This window comes from Anser brachyrhynchus (assembly GCF_964034855.1).
Source record: "Anser brachyrhynchus genome assembly, chromosome: 2".
Classification (NCBI taxonomy): domain Eukaryota; kingdom Metazoa; phylum Chordata; class Aves; order Anseriformes; family Anatidae; genus Anser; species Anser brachyrhynchus.
This window is the reverse complement of record NC_137695.1, coordinates 31,712,382-31,733,776: the sequence shown is the minus strand read 5'-3', so window position 1 is coordinate 31,733,776 and position 21,395 is coordinate 31,712,382. Positions and strand designations below refer to the sequence as shown.

The following is a 21,395-nucleotide window of genomic DNA, read 5'->3' as shown; positions in this document are numbered from 1 at the left end:
GATAGCTTGCCAGAGTTTGCTATGGAGAAAGGAGGGAGTCAGTATGGGATACTATACAACAGGTGGGTGGAAGTGAGCACCTGGGATGCGAAAGTCTGAAGGGAAGCTGGAAGGTAGGATTTTGTGATGCTACCCACCCAGCCACACGCAGCAGGTATAAAGTCAAGAGGAAAATAAAGATTGTACAGGTCGGAGGCAGATACCAAAGCACCGTCTCTTCCTGGCTGTTCAATACAAAGCCGGCTTGCTACATCCAGCCTTCAGGAGGAAACGTGCATCTCCTGGACTTAAAGGGGGCAAAGCTGGTACCCACCAAGGAAGAATCACGCCAGGGATTTCCACCTGTAGGATTTTCCATCTACAGCAAAAACTGTTGTGTTGGCCTGATCAAGCAGGCATGAGTGTGTGAGATGAGAGCTACATATTAGATGAAAACTACCAGAAGGGAGGATGCTACTCTGTTTTTCCTCAGAGTGAAAATTTACTGGAAATATTCCTCCTGGAAAACAAATTCAGATGTTGACAGTTATGAAAGCTTTATTTGTACAATGTCTCCATGCGAGGATACATTTTAGAAAAGCAACCCTGTGAAAAGCTTTGAAGAATTGCAGAAAGGCCGAGCGAACAAACAGACCGTTGTGACATTTCCCTGCTTGACTAATGGCAGCACGTCGCTCACACCAGTTTCTAACTCCAAATGGACTTAAGACTGAAATCCCCAAAAAAATCTCCCTCACAACAACCGTGCTTTGCATTGGAAAATTAATGTCTTCGTTGCCTTAAGATTACAGATGTGAAGAGTGATGAGATTTTGGGTAGGGGGTAGGAGGCCTAACACACGGTGAGGAGCCCGCTCAGTTTCCTGCCACTGCTGGCGCGGATGCATCGTCCTGCTGGTCGGTATGGACAGAGCTGAATCTCCGGAGAAGTAGTCATTTTAAGTTCATCATCGCTGATCATCTCTGCTGACAGCAACCTCATTGTTAAGTTGTTTTGTAACCATATCGCTTTAACTACATTTTAATTCAAAATGCTAATCTGTTGTGATCATACAGATACGTAGAGCACCAGCTGAAGACTGAACCCCCAGTGCACTTCAGGCTAGAGGACAGTTTTGCTTAAAACTCTGTGATTAAGCAAGCACAGCTAATATCTGTTTATTACTGTAAAGATATACCAAGAGACTTCTAGGCTCAGATAAGATAAGATAAATAATCCTTTAAAACCTGATGTCATGCTTAAGGCAGGGATTATCTTGCCGCTCTTAAACCGCCATTATGTTAAAATCAAAAAGTCAAGATTAATCAAAGGAAAAATCAAAACTGAGCAATAACATCTGGTAATATTTTATTGTTTGACTAAAATTTCTTCAGCAAGGAAGCACAGAAAGATAAGGTTATTATTATTTTAGTTTTTTTCTGGCTTGGATCGAAAAAAAGATTTTGAAATCTTGACACCTACTGCTGCAAAGAATTTCCATTCTTTGTTCTTCCCTGAAGTGTTTTGATACTAAGTTTTATCTGCAACATAGAGAATGGGTGGAATGTATTGAATATTCATTCCCATCTCTCAACCTCATGGCAATAGCATTTTTTAGACTCCTATCCAAATTGAGTGCGCATGTGTTCCTGTACATTATATATGTGTACACGAGTCAACAGCAACAACAAAATGTTCTTGCTGTAAAAAAGCCTAAAAACTGTTAAGGACTTAGCCCTAAGATTTTGGAAACTTGACTCTCAGTGAGAATTTTGCCAATTCCTTAGCTAGGGCTGTAGGGTGGTCATATTTCTGTTCAGTAGAAATGTAATTTTGTTGCTTTAAGACAGATTCTAGAGCATTTCAGTGACCGGACCTTCCTCTGGCAGGGTGCTATTAGCTACTTCTGTTACATTTTCTTTTACTTGTGAATTCAAGGCAAATAAAATTGCTGGAAAGGAAATCTGGAATGGGTTGTAGTGTCTGCGTAGGCAGGTGGTACTCAGTTCTGTATCTTATTTTCATTTAACCTGACTCACTCACTCATTGCACGAAACAGTTTGGGACTTAAAAAGAACAAGGTGGCTAAAACTAACTTCAGGTAGGAGGAAAGTATTAGTAATTGAGACTAAAAACCAATGTGTTGAAATGATATTCCTATGGATCCTTTGAGAGAGGGACACAGCTAAGCCCTTAGTTAAGTCCACTTTAACTGAGGTTCCCAGTGTTTGAAACTGTTTGGGGTGATAACAGGGAAACATTCCCTGGACTGTAGAAGTTCCTATATGTGCAATGAATAGAGATTTTCAATACTGCATAAATGCACTGTAATACTTTATGTGTTTGTTTTAACAAAGTAAGCTGTATATGCTTTGTTCAACTATGTTCTGGTTTGTGTGTTATGAATGAAACCCAGATACCAAATGCATGGTAAGTCTGTGAATTCGTTGTGCAAGATGGGCCATTTCTGTCTCTTGGCAGGGAAGGGATTACACAATATTACAATTATTAAAATTCTAATTTGGGGCCAGGTTTTACCCTCAGGTACTTCCTTAATTTCAGTAGGAGTTGTGCATATTTATCTGATTGAAGAATTTGGACATTAACATTCTTGGTGAAGGTAACTTTTTTCTTTAACAAGAACGTGCACCAGCCAAATCTAGGATCTGAATATAGCAGGGATAGGTTTCTTACCAGGAGACAAATGTCAGTAACTGTTCTGTTTTGATAAGGGAAAGTGATTTCCTTGTAAGGGAGTGGGAGATGGAGAAGAAGGAAGGAAAGAAGGATCTTCTTCCAGATACCTTGTAGGCTTGTTTTTAAATTATGACTTCGGATCTAACAACAGGTTTGGCAAGTGTTTGCTTAGTAAATCCTGAACCTATGCCAGATTTTCTTAGCTGGTTTGTTGTAGAGTGTGCATTTTTTAAATACACTGTAATCATTTCAGACCACGTAATTAGAAACACAAAGCAGTTTACTGAAACATAGTGATATATTAAGAGTTCAGTTAATTACATGTAAAGAAACAGGACAGACTTCAAAACCCTTACTCAGTTGCTATTTTATTTGCAACTGGGGCATGTTGATGGGACTTTGCCTGCTTAACATTGAGTAGGAGTTTCAGAATTTTAACCTGAGGGTAAAATTTTCAAAAGCATTTAAGTGACTGACTCACTGAAAATCAATAGGACTTTTACTCCTTAGGGCAACATTTTAGAAAGTATGTAGATACTGAAGTCCAGTTGACTTCTGTGTCTATGCATATTAAAAAATCCTGCTTTATTGCCTCAAATCCCTTAAAAAAAAAAAAGAAAAAAGTGTTACATTTCACTGCCACCTAAGAGCTTCCCAGAAATGTTACCCCAAATAGACAAGCCGTTGTCCCTATAGTTTTATGCTTCTAAAACCCTGTTTTATTTCTTCTGTTTTCAGAAAATCATAAAACATACTTTGGGTGATAGTAAGCCACATTGTCTTCAGTCAGGTCTTAAAATCTTACTACAAATGCTCAAGAAGAGGTGGCGATGATAATTAGTGCAGGCAGTTCTTCACTCTGCTGTAAATTTGCCTTGAATTTCAAAATAAACTTAAATATTTTCCTTTTTTTCAGTCTATATTTAAAGTCTTTTTTTTTTTTGATAGAAGTGATGAATTGCTTCCTTTGAAGGCAAAGCCTGACCTAAATTATTCTGTCTACATTATGTATAAGAGAAAGTAGAAAAAAAAATAAAACTGCAGTACAAAATCTTAGGGAGAGGAAGAAGACATAAATCAGACCTAATTAACCGTGCCCATTAATGAGAATATATGTTGTGTCTTCTGTTGGATCACTCAAGTGTAATTTAATGAGAAAATTTAAAATGGACACTTAATTAAAAAAAAAAAAAAAACAGTATTTAAAAACTTTGGTTTGGGAATTTGCGGGTGGGGGTATCTCGCTAACGTTTTCTGTGTGAGTTTTAGAAGTATGCTAACTTGTTGCACAACAGCTTACAAGTTCTCAACAGTTACATTTATTACAATTTTACCTCACTTTCAGACAAGTTCTCTTATCATGCTCCAAATCACATTTTATGCTGCTTTGAAGTACATTACTAATATGCTTATTGCTTAACAGAAAATAGCCTGACAGTCATTTCTGTTTTAAGGTGCAAAGTAATAAACGTCAGTCTCTTTTTTTTGCAGTCATTTATCTGAGCCTGTACTTTGGAAACAAGTCAGAAGTGCAGTGCTCTAATGGTCTTCTCTTTGGGTCTAACAATAAAATACAAAAATTAATTTTACTCCTTTCTTTCCACGTAGCCATCGTTCTCATCCAGGCCCTTTCCTGTCATTATTTAAAATGGGCAGGTCCAAATATAGGAAAAATTGGAAAATCCTTCTTATTTTGTGCGTGTTCAGCAATCACATGGATTGCAAGGACGAGGCTCTCTGGCAGTCATTTGTACTTGTCCATGCATACCCTTCTGTTCCCTGTGGCTGTTCTGTGCTGCTCGACAGGTGTGTGCACTCTGCACAAAACCTTGCCCTTCGGACATCATTATAGTGCCTCAGAAACACGGAGGGTGGGATCCTGACAGGCTTAAGAATGACCATGGAGTCACCTATGAAGAAGGGAATTCTCTTTTGGGACCTTTACAGAGCATACATATTGCACACAATGTATTCCGCATACAGGGAGAGAAGTGTGTGTTTCTGCATCACAGAACATGACAAAAGCACAACTGAAGGTGCGGATACCTCTGGATACCATTCCCTGTGAAGAGTGATGGATGGCTTTACCACTATATCTAGGTCCATCAGAAGCAAGGCTGTTAAGATACAAGAAGCAGTTAAGCAGAAAAGAAACAAAACAAAACAAAACAGAACAAACAAACAAAAAAAACATAGTTAAAATGTACCACCTCATCCCTGGGTACATGTACAAACATTCAAATGAATCTGGTTAACAGGTTTCTCCCCTGAGCTTTCCTGACAGCCATTTTTCGAGGATCTGAATACACGCGGGGCTGTGGGCAGCCACACGAAGCAGCAGGACGGGCTCAGGGATCTCTCAGGGATCTCTCAGGGATCGTTGAGAGCAGTGAAATCCAGCCACTGTGCCCTCCACTCTGAGCACTCAACCGTCCTGACGCAGATACAGTCAGTGTGTCCTGGCTGATCTTAAGTGTCATAATGGCAGATAAAGGAAAGAGAATTTATTGCCTACGACTCAAAGCATATAGGGTTTTATAGATCAATAAGAACATCCTGAGTTATGCCCAGAGGCAAAAAGGAAGCCAGTACAGACTTCAAAGACCTTGTGTAATATATTCCTTATGGCCAATATTACAGATTAAGCACAGAGCAATGTTCCACACAATCCATTGAATCTGACTAGAATAAGGACTGACTATGCATTCATTGTATTAGTCTGTTTTTGAGGCCATGAAAGCATAGGCAACTTACAGCCTTCACCTCTGAGAACTCATCATAACCATCTGAGTAAAGGTAGCAGAAATCACTTTAAATCTAGGAACCCGTTCTGAGCTGAGCTTTAGGAATCACCTTTTGATTGTGAGGTTTTCTCAGGAAGAATAACAAAATCTGATCAACCAGCATCCCTTTCCCTCATGTGACTCCTAATCTCTTTCAAGAAAACTCAGCCAAAGTGAAAGACTGCAAACGTTTGGCAAGAGAAAGGATAAAGTCAATTGACTGAGAAACTCCTCAGAAGCCTGCTTACCTCTCAAAGCAAGGAGGCTGACAGCGCTGCCAGAGGTACTGAAATCATGAGATTTTCATACAATATTTGTAATAAGTGGAAATTGCAAATGAAATTAAAATGTCTACAACCTACTAGTGCACAGAAAAACAAGGTAACAAGGTGTTATCTGTGTTATCTTTCTTATGACAAATTCAGGACTAAATTTTTCTTTTACGAAGCCTTTAAGAGGATTGTCCTGAGGTCTTCCTTCTCTGAGTGATGAGACCAAGAGAAGCATGTGACAAACTTAATGGTTTCCTATAGCCCAAATTTGAAAGGATGAATTTTAGCTTTCACTGAAAACTGAGAAGGTTAAGGCTTAGCAAGCTCCTTGCAGGCTCAGTCCTACAGGCAATCCAAGTTCCCATACATTTTTCTTGTGAGAAGGTTGTGTGCCATTTTTCAAAGGAAACACCTCCCAAGGAAATCTCTGACTTTCCCAAGTCTTGTGTAATGTGGGAAAATCTAACTAGGAAGAGGTCCCCTGACTAATATCCACAGGTACTGTGGAGAACTGGAAAATGAGTTCCAGGTTTTTAATTATATTGGACCAGTTCAGCTCAGAGACTATCCTACAGGGAAGGTGAGATGTGTGAAGCTCTGTGAATATGAGAAAAAATGAGGTAGAACTTGAACACAGGCAAAGTAGACCTTCGGTTAGCTGCTGCTGAAGGAGAATAATGGTCAAATATTAATGGTTCTGTAACGTACATATCTTCTTTGACAATTTGCTTAAAGAAACTTTCATTTTCTACTTTATTTTACAGGGAAGGTAAAATGTACACCCTCACTTCTGTGGTTAAATAAGACGTTCCACGAGAGTGGAGCTCGGAGCTTTGTCAGGGGTTAGCGCTGATCCCACTCCTCCGTGCACTGCCCCGCTGAAAGATCTCACTCTGCCTTGCAACATTCTTGTTATTCCAGAACTGGGTTGGGCTACTCATAATAGATGCAGGCAATCAACTCACTTCCCCACACACAGCTCCACCAGAAAAACTCACTTCACCTTGCACCACTCCTGTTTTTCCTGTGTCTTTTAAGCAGAGGCTATCAGTTCGGTACTGGCTGCGGATCTGTCCTTCCTCCAGCTGAAGCCCACGGTAACTTGCTCAGCGGCACAGGAGGGAAACGGTGCTGATACAGACGAATGTCTGCTTGTGACTAGGATGAAACAAACCTGCCTTCTCTCAATTTCTGGGGTTTTGACCTTGTCAGCAGAGGTAACTGATCTGTATTCCAGCTTTGCTTTCATTACAGCAAATAAAATCCAGCGTGACTCTATAGATATCAACTCAGTTACAAAGGCTGTGGGACTAGAGGCTAATCTTTACATGATGTCACCTCCTGCGTGGCTGTACTTTCTCCCGAGGAAAACGTTTCCTTTTAATCGGAACACTATAGCTTTCAGTGTTGATCACAGTTGTTTTATTTATAATGAAAATCTACAGAGCGTTCACCGCCGATGCAAACAAGCATTGGCCTACTGACAGCATCTCAATTTACACTAGTGTTTGGATTTGGGCCATGTAATTTTATGGAAAATCAAGTAAGTGTGTGACACAATAAAAGCACATGCCAAAATAAGGACTATTCTTCCCTCTTTGTTTTCTTTATTACATGAAATAATACATTTAAAATACAAAAATGCTCTAGGCAATGTGCAAAACTAAAAAAGACGAGTTTGGTGAATGAGCATAGTGAGAGGCTATGAATATGGACATTTTGTGCTAAGGAGCCTAGAGGAGATGCTTTTATGCATGGTGATCCAGAAATACATACTTGTAGCTGTGCACACCAGGGAGGGAATATTCCCCTAAAACAAGTAGTTTCTCCAGCAGTGCTCCACACAGTTGATCAAAGCTGCATAATTTAAAACATCTAGAGGCAACTTTAAATTATTCACTATAATTTTTTTTTAAGCCATCTTGGCATATAGCAGACAGCCTTTGTGTTACTAGGGGTTTCCTGCAAGATCCGCAAACTTCTGCATCCTCACGGAACGGGCAAGTTTTTCTGAGGGGCGCCCTGGCAAGGAGGGGAAGGGACTTCGCATGGCAGGAGCCACAGAGGCTCCTTCTGCCCCTTAGTGCCAGGGACACGAGGCCGAAGTGCCCATCGTGGTTCCCGGGCTTTGGGATGCCCTCAGAGCCCGAGGAGGGCTCCCAGCACCCAGCACCCAGCACCCAGCACCCAGCATCCAGCCCCTCCTCTGCTCGCTGCCCGCTCCCATTGGGAAGAGGTCTTCGCAGGCTGCTGTAGGGATCCCGCCCCTTTTGTGGCTTTTCATTCTGAAGCTCTCCACAACTTTACACCTGAACGGATGCCAAGCCTCTCTGAATATATAAGGGAAACGTCCAAGAGCGACTGCAGAGTTCCCGAGAAGCAGCAGCAGAGAAACCTTTCACCGGGCTCCCTCGGAGACCGCCCCAGCCATGCTGCTCCCTGCCGTTCACTTCTCCGCCTTGCTCCTCGCTTGCATCTTCGCCAAAAGCTTCTCGGCTTTCAAGAACGATGCCACCGAGATCCTTTACTCGCACGTCGTCAAACCCGCTCCGGCGAGCCCCGGCAGCAACAGCACGCTGAACCAGGCCCGGAACGGCGGCCGGCACTACGCGGGCACGGCGCCCGAGCGCGGCAGTGAGTATCCGTCCGTCCGTCCGCCCGCCCGTCCGTCCGCCCGCCCGCCCGCCGACCCCTCTCCTGCGGGGTGCTGCCGGGGGGAGAGGTGCCGGGGGTGAAGGACGGTGCCGGGGGGACGCTGCCGGCTGTCCCCCGGGGGTTGCTGCCGGCTCTCCTCCTCCCCCCGGCTGTCCCGGGGGAGGGAGGGGATGGGAGGCGCCCCCCGGCCCGGCTCGCCCTCCCTCAGCGGGCTGTCGGGGCTGCTCTCAGGCGCAGGACGGCCAAACCTCCCGTTTCTCTTCCCGCTCTTTGGTTTTGCTTCCTGCTGGAGCGCCTACCTGCTTTACACCTCCAGCGGGAGTAAACAAATGAGCTCGGCATTTACCTGGGAGCCCTGCTCCGACTTGCCTCCCGTAGTTTCCTCCTGGGTTTTATGTACGTGTGTCAGATGCGCGGGGAGCTGGGAACCTCCCGCTGACTTTATCTGCTCCTTCCCTGACCGCCTCCCTAAAATGAAAGAAATCCAAACAGACACCCGACCCACCCACAGAGAGACGATAAAAACAGAGCCGGCCCTGGAAAGGGAGGGCACGAAGCGGCCCCCACAGCGCGGAGCCGCGCCAGGTGCCGAGGGAAGGGCCCCACGCGTCCCCTCACGGCCAGGGGGCCGGGGCGGCCAGCGGCTATTCCCCGTCACCGAGCTGTCACTGGAGAAAAGCTGAGCCAGGAAAGACGTAAAAACAGGGGAGACAAACTCGGATCCGCCACCGGCTGCTCCCAGGTACATTCCTGAGCGCAGCTGCAGGAAGGGAAACTTGAATTTCATCCGCAAGTCAGGCGGGACCAGCCCCTCAGGTCGCCCCGCAGATCTGCCCACCCTGAGGCGCAGGGGACAGGCGAGTGGCCTTAACTCCATGTCCCCGTTCCCAACTGGCTTCCCAAAAGTCAACAGAAGCAGCCCGCAGCTGTGATATGTAGATGGACCTTCAAAGCCTCTCATGATTCACTCTGAAATGTTTCTGGTAATTACTTGTGTTTTAAAGGCGTTAGTTAATTGCATTGTGTGTAGAATCTGCGTCGTAATTGTCCTGCAGAAAGAGGGAGAGCATAGCCAGTAAAGATTGCTTATTAAAATTAAGCGCGCTGTGGGCGTTTATTTCAAAGTGTAATTACTGAAATAAACAGTTGTGTTTATTGCAGGGTGCAGAGCTGCACATACAGACGGGTACAAACATGCCTGTATTAGAAGCTCTGCATTTTCATTCTATGTCAGTTGCCCGAGAGAATTTGCAGGATCCTCTATGTTACACATAGCGTAGAGATTACTACAACCAGACAGATGCCTTCTGCTCTGAAGGCACAACAGCCACTCAGAAATTGCTACTGCTAGTCATTCAAACTGTATGCAGAACACCATTCCCTGGCAACTTGAGCTGTTATCACTTCCACGGTGTCTGTGTTCAGAGCATCAGTGCTCATGGGAGACTCAGTCCGCTGTAACCGCGGAAGGACAAGAAACATACTATTTAAAATTAATTTAAAGGCATATAAACAGTTTCCAAAGCACTGTTTTCCCCCTTGCTAATGATCCAACGTAATTGTTGTAAACATCACAGAGCAAGTTCCCTAGACTGAGAACAAGCAGGAAACATTTCTTCCCTTGGGGCATTTTTTCTCTTCTGAAAGGCATGTCCCTGTGAAGAAGGATAGAGAATAAAAGTGCCTCTTCTCCCACAACTGCTGAAGTGCGTATCCTTACGATTCCTTTATGCTGTACCCAGAGATACCATCAGTGCTTGAGGCCCTTGTGTTGGGGGACACAACAGTAAAAAGATGTCCCGTAAAGATTACAGCCTCCTTTAACTCCTGCAAAATGCAGCTTGTTAATGTGAAAATGTCTGGTTAAGGAGATGTTTGCATTCCGAATCTCAGTGTCTGTTATTCTGTGCACTCTGCAGATCGGGTTCAAGTTGGCTGCCGGGAGCTGAGATCCACCAAGTACATTTCAGACGGCCAGTGCACCAGCATCAACCCCCTGAAGGAGCTGGTGTGTGCTGGTGAATGCCTCCCTTTGCCGCTGCTCCCCAACTGGATTGGAGGAGGGTACGGAACCAAGTACTGGAGCAGGCGGAGCTCGCAGGAGTGGAGATGCGTCAACGACAAAACTCGCACCCAGAGGATCCAGCTGCAGTGCCAGGATGGAAGTATAAGAACCTACAAAATAACTGTGGTCACGGCCTGCAAGTGCAAGCGCTACACCAGGCAGCACAATGAGTCCAGCCACAACTTTGAGGGAACCTCTCAAGCAAAGCCCATCCAGCATCACAAAGAGAGAAAAAGAGCCAGTAAATCCAGCAAACACAGTACAAGTTAGAAGTCAGACATTCTCTCCTTTCTCATCTCCTGCTCCTCCTGCCAAAACTGAACTCACCTGTAACCATTTGCTTTACAGTTCTGACTGCTTAAAGACAAGTCTGCCATTGCTGTGCTCTCAGCTGACGCTGCACACTTATTGCTTTGACCAAAACCAAAAGGGGCATTCTCAGTATATGGACGATTTGGGTGATTTTCCAAGTGCTCAAGATGGGGAATAATACAAGACTTCCAAACCCACACTTTAAACTATGACATTTTCTCCCGCCATGGAGGCAAAGAAAAGTTGCCACGAATATTCACTGAAGTCTATTTTGTAAAAAGATGCTTTGTTGTGTGTTTTCATGAGAACAGTTCATTATCACGTCTGTTGCCTTCTCTATCATGTTTTATGAACTTCTGACAACAGCTTAAAATACAACACCTAGTATCTGCTTTCAGATTCATTCTAAAAAAAATGCCTTGCATGCTCATCTTTCTTTTATCTCAGTATACCAAAAATTAAAATATGCATGGCAGCAATCAAAAAGTAAAGCTGAACAAACTATTTATTTGTTGTTGTAATTATTTAATGAGCTTTTATGTGTGTTATTTCCTTCCAAAATGTTCCTATGTTTATAGCTTTTCTCATGTATCAAAGTATTTTCCTATGATTTGTGGCTGGATTAGAACATACATTTTGTAGATAATGTAAAATAGACGTTTTAGCATTCTTGGTTTATATATTTTCATTTTGAACATTCATAGACTTAGATGTTATTTTGAAGTAGCAAATTAAAAATTGTTTGTTTTTGTTTGTTTTTTTTTTTCATTCTCCACTCTGTATTATTTTTGTTTAAAAGTGTGCAATCAAAAGACAGATATGACTTTCTTTCAAATTAATTGGTTTCTTTTTTTTTTTTTTGTACAAAAATAAATACTGCTAAGAAACTGTATTGTCTGGCTGTATGTATGAAAATATACACATTTTAATCAGTCACAACATTTAATCTTAAAAAGTGGGAGAACATCTGCTCAAAAAAAATCTATTCATGACATTTAATATAAAAATAATATTTCTGTAGATTCTTTTTGGATGTAAAAATCGTTCACGACTGAACAGATGGTGCTTATTAACAGTCCAAACTAGGTTCATATTTAACAATTCTCAAGTTGTACACTGCAGAAGAAATGTGTATTTGGGAAGTTTTACAAGCTAGTAAAACACCACATTTTTTTACACTAAGGATGATGATCAAGTCAAAGACAAATGGTAAAAATAACAGTCAGAAAAAAATCTTTCCCATGCAGCCAATACAGTCTTGCACATTGTCCACAGATCATTACAGGACATGTCAGGAAATATATAGAAAACAACCTACTTTTCAACACATAGTCCGTGAATCATCTGGTCTTAATCTTTCAAACTATATTGAGGTAATACGGGCAAGATTTCATCACAGGACACTGCTGTTCATAAATGATTAACTTTTACACCCTGTTTGCACCCAAAGATAAGACGACAACAGAGAGTAATGAAAAGTCTTGCCTAATAATAAGGTGTCACATGAGCTCCCTTTAACCTTCTCGTTGTTTTCTCATTCAGTCTTGCATTTTAATTTCAAAGGATTCATCATGAAGTTCTCAGCTCAGATCTTCCTTGGTTGTAAATAGAAACTGTTTGAAAATCATTGCTGCTGCTTGACTTATTGGATCCTGACTTTTAACGACAAAATTTAATGACTTTTCCTCAAAGCTACTTTAAAGAATTTTCTTAAAAATCTGCTACTTGTGCGAAGATACAAACTTTTTTTCATTTAAAGGTATATACAGGGTGGTACGATTAAAAAAATGCATCAATGACCTAGTTGATTCAAGTTTTGTTCTATGATCGTGAAACTATAAGAGCGATGAGATCAGAGACCATTTATAAATAAAATCTCTGATCTTAAAGGATTCTTCTTTTAAGCCTAAGATGATAGAAGATGAATAAACGAATTAGCAGGGAGAGAGGTGATGTGACATTGCAAATCAAGCCAGCAGACCTACAGAGTCCAAAGCTTTTGATTTTAACAGACATTATAGTCTCATTCAATCTCTTTTACAAGGGAAGGACTATTCCCAAATACCAAAAATTACATCAATTTTTAAATCCTCTGGCTAATTCTTCAAGATGATATAGCAAAAAAGACTGAGATAATAGACCAAAAATTTACCATAATTCTTTTAAAAGACAATGAATGGTCACTGCATCAGTAAGGTTGCCCTGCCTGTTTTGTGTTTGACTGCTAGAAGAATAGTGAAAACAGGCACACATCTTGCTCATGACCCTTCTATAGTCAGTGAAGTTTGACCGTAGGAACAACGTGCATATTTAATAAGAGATTGAACTTAGCAATAGAGATAGTAACTCTTTCCTAGTTTGTCTTTGCACACAGGAACACCTGAAGGGGAATAAACTGACACACTTCCATTAAGATGACTTCATGGAAATTTGCTGAAGATGCAACAGAAAGACCATAGGGCCCATCTCAAGACTGGTATATTTGAATAAACAAGAGAAGCCAGTAGAAGCTTTATCCATCAGCAGTGACTTAACTTTGAAGTGCCACCTGAGGTAGCTAGGGTCTCGTCTTTGGGCAGGACTTCAGCTTTTTGCAAGAGAGATCGGCAGGAAAGCAGTGTTAGAAAGAGGCTCATCCTGACGAATTTTCTTAAGGTATCTTGCCATTCATATCCTAGCTCTGAATGCTTCCACCTGGCCTGTACAACCTGCTTTCTATTTCACCCTGTTACTTGCAAGACTCACAGGGGTCTGTCCAAGGATCCAGACAAAAGGCCTTATACAAGTACATCCAGCTAGCTTTTTCTATATGGAGAGTCCCCGAACGTAAAGTTGTTGTGGGTAGGATATGGGCCATCGTTCTTGTATCTACAGCAAAGGATACTGACAAAGCTTTAATGAAAAAAATAGTACTGTTTAAACTGAAATAATTTAACATATGGTACATCTTCTAATGCTTGTTTCAGTGTTAACAAGGAAAGACATATATGCTATAATTTTCTTAGTTTTCACCTGAAATATTAAGCCAAATAGCTGCAATAAGCATGTGAATATTTTGAAAAAGTACAACGTAGAGGCTGATAAGTAGTTTTTACAGATATTAGATCACCAAATAGTCTAGATTTATTACAATAAGAGTATAGAGACTTTCTCAGTAATATCCTGTCTTATAAACAGACACTAAGTCCAGGGGATTCTTAAAAAAGCATTTCCTTATAGTCGCAGACTGAGCTCAATTTCATTGCCTCATTTTCAACAAGGAAATAAATACCTGTGTCACCCTTCTTGGTAGCTGGACAATCAGTCAAAATGAAGGAAGATAATCGCCACTTGCACAAAATGTCACTTTTCTGCAATTCAAGATTTGAGAAAAGAAACAGATTTTTTATATATTTAAAGTTAAACATCTTAAAAAGAACCTAATAATTTTATAAGTTGTTGCACTTGCTTCAGAAAACTACAAGTGAATAAATTAGAAATAATTTGTTAATCTGCCATCATTATTTCATTACTTTCCAGTTGATGAAAACTGCCCCCAGCTAAAGGGTAAATTGTTTCATAATGAATGGAAGTCAATTTTCCTTAGACACCACTAGATAGAAACTTGGCCAGATGCTGATTGTTTTGATAGCATGGTAGCATTCAGAGGCACACTGCATGGAGGCAGTCAGTAGTAGATAGCACGAGTCATTAAGGCTTTATCAATTGCGGAAGTCAGAAGGGCCTGACACTAGCAGTCTAGACAAGAAAGGCCCTTTGAGAAGTTTATTTATTCATTTTTTTTTAGCAACAGTAACAAATCTGTTGCTCCCTCCTTTCTAGCAGCCTTGGAATCGAAAATGCCCAGTCCAAGTTCAGTCATTTGGACATAAAGCAGACATTTGAATAACATCTTTCAAAACACCCAACAGATTTCTGCTAGTAAATCACTGCAGTCCTCCTAACCTTGACCTTTATATCCTTCCTGGAGAAGTCTAGCATTAATCAAGAATGGGCTGTTCAACACATTCCACTGTGGGAGTCTTGTTGCTACAGTATTAACCTGGAGGTGTTCAGTGGAAAATTATAAGGAATCCTTAGTGTTGGAAGATATCCTATTCTCATGATGCGTTTCCTTTCCCTTAGGCCAGGCAAGGGGCTTTGATTTTAACTTCATTGACACACATATAAACATATCTCTGGGCTAAAACTGAAATTTCTCTAGAGATTTATGAGTTAAGCAGACATTCTGTCACTGGATTTGTTAATTTTGCCTGAACGCTTCCCCCACCCCAACAGAAAGCCTGTCCATGCATCTTTCTGAAAGGCACCCAGACTTTCAGCTCACTTGTCAAATGAGTTATGTGGACTGAAACACCAGAAAAATGTGATTTATGGGTAACTTGCCTACCACCCAGTTAATATTCAAACACCCACCTTCCTCAGTACTTCAGCGACACGTAAATACTCTTAACTCTTAATGCTACTCAAACTAGATGCCATAACAATAACTAGTCTCTACTCATCAGTGAAAAAATGTTTACAAACATTGGATTATAACTCCATTTTGGGGGTTGTTTTTTCCTAACTCACTTAGGTTTGACGACATATTACAGTGAACGAGGTAATATTACGTTACTTAGCTGGGATTCAGGCTGTCTTAATGCCTCTACAGAAAACAAAGAAATACAGAGGACCTCTTAATATAAATGGAAACCAGGGCTTTACTATAGCTAGTTGTGGAATAGGGTACTTCATGAACATAAAGGAAAACAAACAAAAAAAATCAGATCTCCGGAAAAAAGGCCTAAATCAGAATATACTGTAAAAATAATATGGTTCTGTTTACTAAACCTCAAAGATGACACTTGTTGAAAAGTGGTATTTGTTACCATCTACTTAATATTAAGTAAAAAAATAATAAATCACTTAAAAATGTTTTGTTGAATATTTTATTTCTTGTCCCCTGCTCTGTTTTAGGAGTTGTATAATAATGTAGTAATGTCTCGTTGTTTAAATCCATAGCTGTTTTGAACTACATTTGTCACAACACACTTGTATTTTGATATAGAAATATTTTAAATCTCATTTTGGAATGACTGGATGCATTATTTTTTAATTTTGACTACTCAGAGGAAAAGTCATGCTACGACTTGACCTAGGAGTTCCACACTTGATTTGTTTTGTTAGCCTTGGTGAGAAGTTACTTAGTAAGGAAAAGAAACATAGTAAAAGCATAATCCAGCCTGTGAAATGTGATGCTTTAGTGGGCTAAGGAAGAGCCAACCAGGCACATTCATTACAGTTCTTTTATATAAAATAGTGGAGAGTTGAGGGAGGGCCTAAGGAGAAATCGCAGTACAAGTCTAGCCCTACCACATGAACGGGCACTGAAAAGTGGTGGGGCTATGTAGAGCTTTAACACAGACTCTGTAGCACAAAGACTGTTTTAATTGCAGCTGAAGCAAGTTTAAACATCTGTTGCTTGTTAGATTATTACTTTATTTATTTACTTATTTATTTATTCATTTATTTTTGGGATGGGTTGAAGAAAGCTCTTTTAGACTCCCTATGGCCATTAAGCTGGGATGAAGAACAGAGGTCTGACTGTTTCTAAAATGTAAAGCTGCAAAAAAATTGGCCTGCTGAAGCCTTTGCTTTTGTACATCTTTATTGCAGTTTTTAGGATGGTAGCCAGGGCAGATTGTATGGAACAGGCTGTGCCCCTGCACTGCAAATTTTGTTTTCAGATACTGAAATGTCTGAATCTGGGTGTGTTTAGAAGAGGTGAAAGGAGAGAAAATGGTTCAAAGATGGAACAAAATTATGTGGAGGACAATATGTGTTGCATGTCTTTCCTTTTCTTCTGCTCATTGCAACTTTTCAGGAGACTACAAAAGACTTTAGTCTGCAGATTGCCAAGCTCAACATTAGCCAATGCACAACCTACTGTTGGGATTTAATAGACTGCCAAGCCTAAATTCACACGACTGTCCCTGTGTCTTCTCCTATCATGCAAAGGAAAGACATCTCACTGCATTGGTCATACCTTCTAGAGTGTGACTACAGCCTCCTCTTTCTGAAAGAACAATACTGCCTAAATTACCTACTTTACACTTCTTAGAAAGTTATCAGTCTGCCACACAACTGAACTCCTTGCTGAGAAATTTTGATCAAAATCCTGTTCACAACATAGATAAAGTCTACCAGTAAAAGCATTTTCTCTTGGTGTTACCATGATACTGTTACAGGAATCTGATTTTACGAATAAGACTGTCCCTGCCCATGGCAGCAGGGGAGTGGAATTAGATGATCTTTAAGGTCCCTTCCAGCCCAAGACATTCTGTGATTCTAAGATTAAAGGTAGTGAGTTACCCCTTAAACCTCTTTTAGGTGTTCTGAAACTAATGTCCCCTTACTTGCTCTTGAGCTTTTTGTAATCAGTTGTGAATCTTGAAACTTCTGCAAAAGGAAAATGTTTGCAATATCCTTTAACAAGAATAAAGTAAATATTAATATAGGTTTTCATTTTTTACTTCCTTAATTAAATACTTTTCTGTATACTTTTATATAGAAGTCTTCATCAGACAGACCACTCAAGGTGCTGTCTGAATCTTAACTTAAGAATGTAGTACATTGTGGTACTCTTTATTCAAATACTGGAGCCCCTTACAAATCTTCCTGCTACTGCCCTCTACTTTGAAATTTCTAGCTATAGTAAAAATCTAAGTTCTCTTTCTCATGTAGTCTCAATGACCAAACTACTCTTTCCAGTAGTTAGGTTACCTATTCCACAATTCCACTCTGATAAAGGAAAAAAAAAAAAAAGAAAAAAAGGATTAATTAAGACCACCTTTTCTATCTTTTTGGCTCAGTGGCCATCCTATTAATGTGTAGATATACCTGAAGGAAGGTTGCAAAGAGCCAGGCTCATTTCAGTGGTGCCCAGTGCCAGAACAAGAGGCAATGGGCACAAACTGAAACACAGGAGGTTTTCTCTGAGTATCAGGAAGTGCTTCTTTATTGTGAGATTGACTGAGTGTTCTGGTTTTGGCTGGAATAACTTTCTTCACAGTAGCTGGTATGATGCCGTGTTCTCGATTTTTGGACTTTTATCTTTTCCCCCCTTTCTTATAAAACTGTCTTTATCTTGTTCTTGCACTTTCATCCTTTTCAATCCACTTCCCCCTCTCACTGGGGAGGAGTGAGTGGCTGTGTGGTACATAGCTGCCTGCTGGGTTAAACCACAACACTGAGCACTGGCACAAGCTGCCCTGAGAGGTTGTGGAGTTTCCCTCTTTGGGATATTCAAAAGCCACCTGGACGTGGTCCTGGGCAGCCTGCTGTGGGTGGCCCTGCTTGAGCAGGGGCTTGGACAAGGTGACCTCAGGAGGTCCCTTCCAACCTCAACCATTCTGTGATTCTGTGATCTAAGCAACCATTCTGCAGTGACTTAGTCCATCTCCTTAAGTTTTCATTGTTGAAGAGAAGTGAATGCACATGGAAACAATTGTACAGGTACAGGTAACTGTCAAGAAGAATTTTTAAAAGTAAAATGAGTGGGACTGGATTACTCAGAAAAGCTGACAGTATACATAGCATTCTTCATTAAATAACTGGTTTGCATCCAGCTAGATTAGCATGCTGGAAAACGGTTAACCTTTGATGGTTGCTCAGCGGTGTATGTTAAACAGGTTCAGTCTATGTAACTGCTGGATGACAGACAGCCACATTGCTGCAGCTGGGAAAATTCTGAAACCTTGATCTTTCTAAAAAAACGGCAAAGATCTAAGTGTTGCCCCTTTCCAATCTGCCATTTTCGTGCTAGAACTGGACAAGCCAGCAAAGGATGAGGAAAAGGATTAGGACAGGACTACTGTTAATACTGCATTTTTCAGTTCTTAGGGACTACCATCCTGCAGTTTTTGCTCACTATAAAATAACTGTTTAAAAGGAGAAAAATGATTCACTCACCTTTCCACAAGGCAGGCTGTAATTTAAGGCACTTCCCTTAAAACATGCCAAAGAGGTTGGAACATAACCCTAAAAAGTCAAAAGGAGAAAAATGAAAAAGCTCCACATGACTGCTTTGCCTAACGTGTACAATACAAACCCACTACCAGGGCAAAGTCCGTTTTTTGTGTTATGTAGTATCTTGTCTTTCCTGCTGGAATTTCAGTCCCTGACAGTACAGCTAGGACCAAACACTCCATGGAGATAACATAGAACACTGTAAAGCAATAAAATGCAGCGTGACACACCGAAATTCAAACAAAGACTTAGAGCAATGAAAATCCCAGCTCTCAAGTATTCTCTAATGTTCCTCTACATCATCCTTGATCACTGGCATTTGTGGCGTAATACCACGTACTTAACCAGGTACATAGACTCTCTCTGCTGTGAATTGATTTGGGAAAAGGAAACTGCCATTTGTGTTTGCTCAGAGGTAACTGTTTCTCTACTCATGACTGAAAGAAAGACTGTCAAAAAAAAAAACAAAAACAAAAAAGCCACGACTGGTTTTAGTGAGATGATAAGGCACTGTCCTAATAACTTGTGCCTGTTCTTGAATCAAAGTGACAGTGGAAAACAATTTGAGGGATTTCTGTCCCTCAACTTCCACATCTTCACCTTTTTTAGGGTCACCATACAATGCACTCAGACAGTCTAATGCCCTAATACATAATTCCTATAAATTATTACAAGAAATGCTAACTTTGAAGCTGAGCAGATAGGCCTCCCCAACCTTGGTATTATTTGACATCTGACCAAAGTACCTGGAAGCCATGGAGATGCTCCTGGAGCAAACATTTCTAACGAAAAATTATGAGGCTTCACCTCATCATCTGCTTGCCACAGCACTCCCCAAAGCAGTAGACTTTCTTGAAGTCCTTTAATTGTTCTGAATTTCACAAAAACTGTTGCAGTCAGAGACTCTCACTCTCACGAATTATTGGATTAGATACTATGGGGGTAATTCGCTTCTGTTTAAATTTTTTTACTTTGCATACACAAAGTACTTATTAGCTCTTGAACTGACTTGCCATATCCCAAAGAAATAGCCTAAAGGATTACTGAGTAGAGAAGGGATAAACACTCTGGTGAAAATATAAAATTTTATGCTGAAGCTTTAAAATGTGTCTAACATCAAATAAAATTTATGCCTTTTTTTTTTCTAGCACAAGTAATACAAAGGTGGAACTCGATATATGCTTTTCAACAGTTACCTACAATGAAATGCAAATATGGAAACACTCTGTTGTGTGCAGAGATCACGTTTTCTTTACATTTATAACATTTATGTTTTCTATTTATGCTTCAATGATTAATAAACTCAAAATCATGGAGCACTTCTACCTCATCAACTAAAATTTAGAGCTCGTTACACCATTTTGTCAAAAATCAAAAGCATGTATCAAAAATACTTTGCAAACTGGGGTATGAAAGCAACAACATTTATAACTCCTGTTAGGGATCTGGCCTATAGGTGATTCTATGTACACTACATATTAGGCCTGTAAGCACGCTTTGATATTTGATAGTCAACTATTTGCATCATCTAAGTAACACACGTGCATAACTCCCTTGCTGAATAGATGATGTTTTGATCTCAATTCCACATAGCAATAGGAGCAAATCAAAAGAACTACAGTTTATGTAAATATTCTGTCTATCTACAGTTTCCTTCGTCAAAGAATCTCAAAGCAAGAAATAACCCTTTAAAATCATATTTTGCAATCATATTTATAAAAACACATACGTAGGAATATGCTAATAAGGTAAGATTTCCCCAAAGCTGTTAATTATGATTTGTAGGGAAAATAGTTTTGTTTTTTTCAACATTTGACTGTCTACTGTACTGCCCAAAGCTGTATGTTCCCATATGACATTTTACAGACTTGGGAACCACTGTCACCACAGAGCAAGTATTCAGACAGCTGCTGTGAAACGAAGACTGGAACAGTGAAGGAGCAAGTCAATCCAAATGTACTACCTGGAAGGTTGACTGCAACAATCAAAAGATTGCGAAGAGCATAAAAGACAACTTTTACCTTGTTTTTTTATTTTTTCTAGTGATCAATCAGAACTGAAATGAAATATCTGGAAACAAAACGACTGTCCAGACTCTCTACTTTCCTTTTTTTTTTCTTTTTTTCATATACAGATGTAGAAATGATGATGAAGCCACAACCCTTTAAGATCTAGTGTAAAGTGCTACAGATAGCAATAGACATGCATGATAAAACCAGACACACTGTCATTTCTTTCTAATCTCTCTCTAATCTCTTCAGATATGTACATGTGTTTTTCTCTGTCAACAGTGTACACAGTCACGGACAGTTACTGGTAACTTAAAGAAAGCTAAGACTGCTATCTTATTTGAACAGAAGAGCTCTCCAGAGAGGACTGACGTTCCACTTGCTTACAGTTCTGAATTTGAATTTTATGGCACGCCACCACTAAGGTAATAACTGTTACATATCTGGATAAAATCAGTGAAATACAATTGGGCAAACACAAAGTTCTGGCTAAAATCCTGCATCACTCACTGCTCAGAATGCTGCAGATATCACATTAGCTGCAAGAATGGGTCTCAGAATTTAAGTATTTTTAGTTTTATGATGTCTTTTATAAATATTGCACTTCCATAGT

General features: G+C 40.4%; 1 protein-coding gene across 1 annotated transcript; it reads left to right on the top strand.

Moving 5' to 3' along the window:
- Nucleotides 1–7,020: 7,020 nt before the first annotated feature.
- Nucleotides 7,021–11,655, top strand: SOSTDC1 (sclerostin domain containing 1). The gene is made up of 2 exons (XM_080582653.1): nt 7,021–8,365; nt 10,306–11,655. Exons 1-2 carry the CDS (start codon nt 8,161–8,163, stop codon nt 10,719–10,721), a joined length of 621 nt encoding a protein of 206 aa, XP_080438779.1. The 5' UTR covers nt 7,021–8,160; the 3' UTR covers nt 10,722–11,655.
- The last annotated feature ends 9,740 nt before the right edge of the window (nt 11,656–21,395 follow it).

What these genes read in the sequence shown, in the direction of transcription:
- SOSTDC1 (XM_080582653.1), top strand. Translation starts at nt 8,161, where the DNA reads ATGCTGCTCCCTGCCGTTCACTTCTCCGCCTTGCTCCTCGCTTGCATC. An exon ending in CACGGCGCCCGAGCGCGGCA is followed by an intron (nt 8,366 to 10,305) that starts GTGAGTATCCGT and finishes TGCACTCTGCAG; the next exon opens with ATCGGGTTCAAGTTGGCTGC.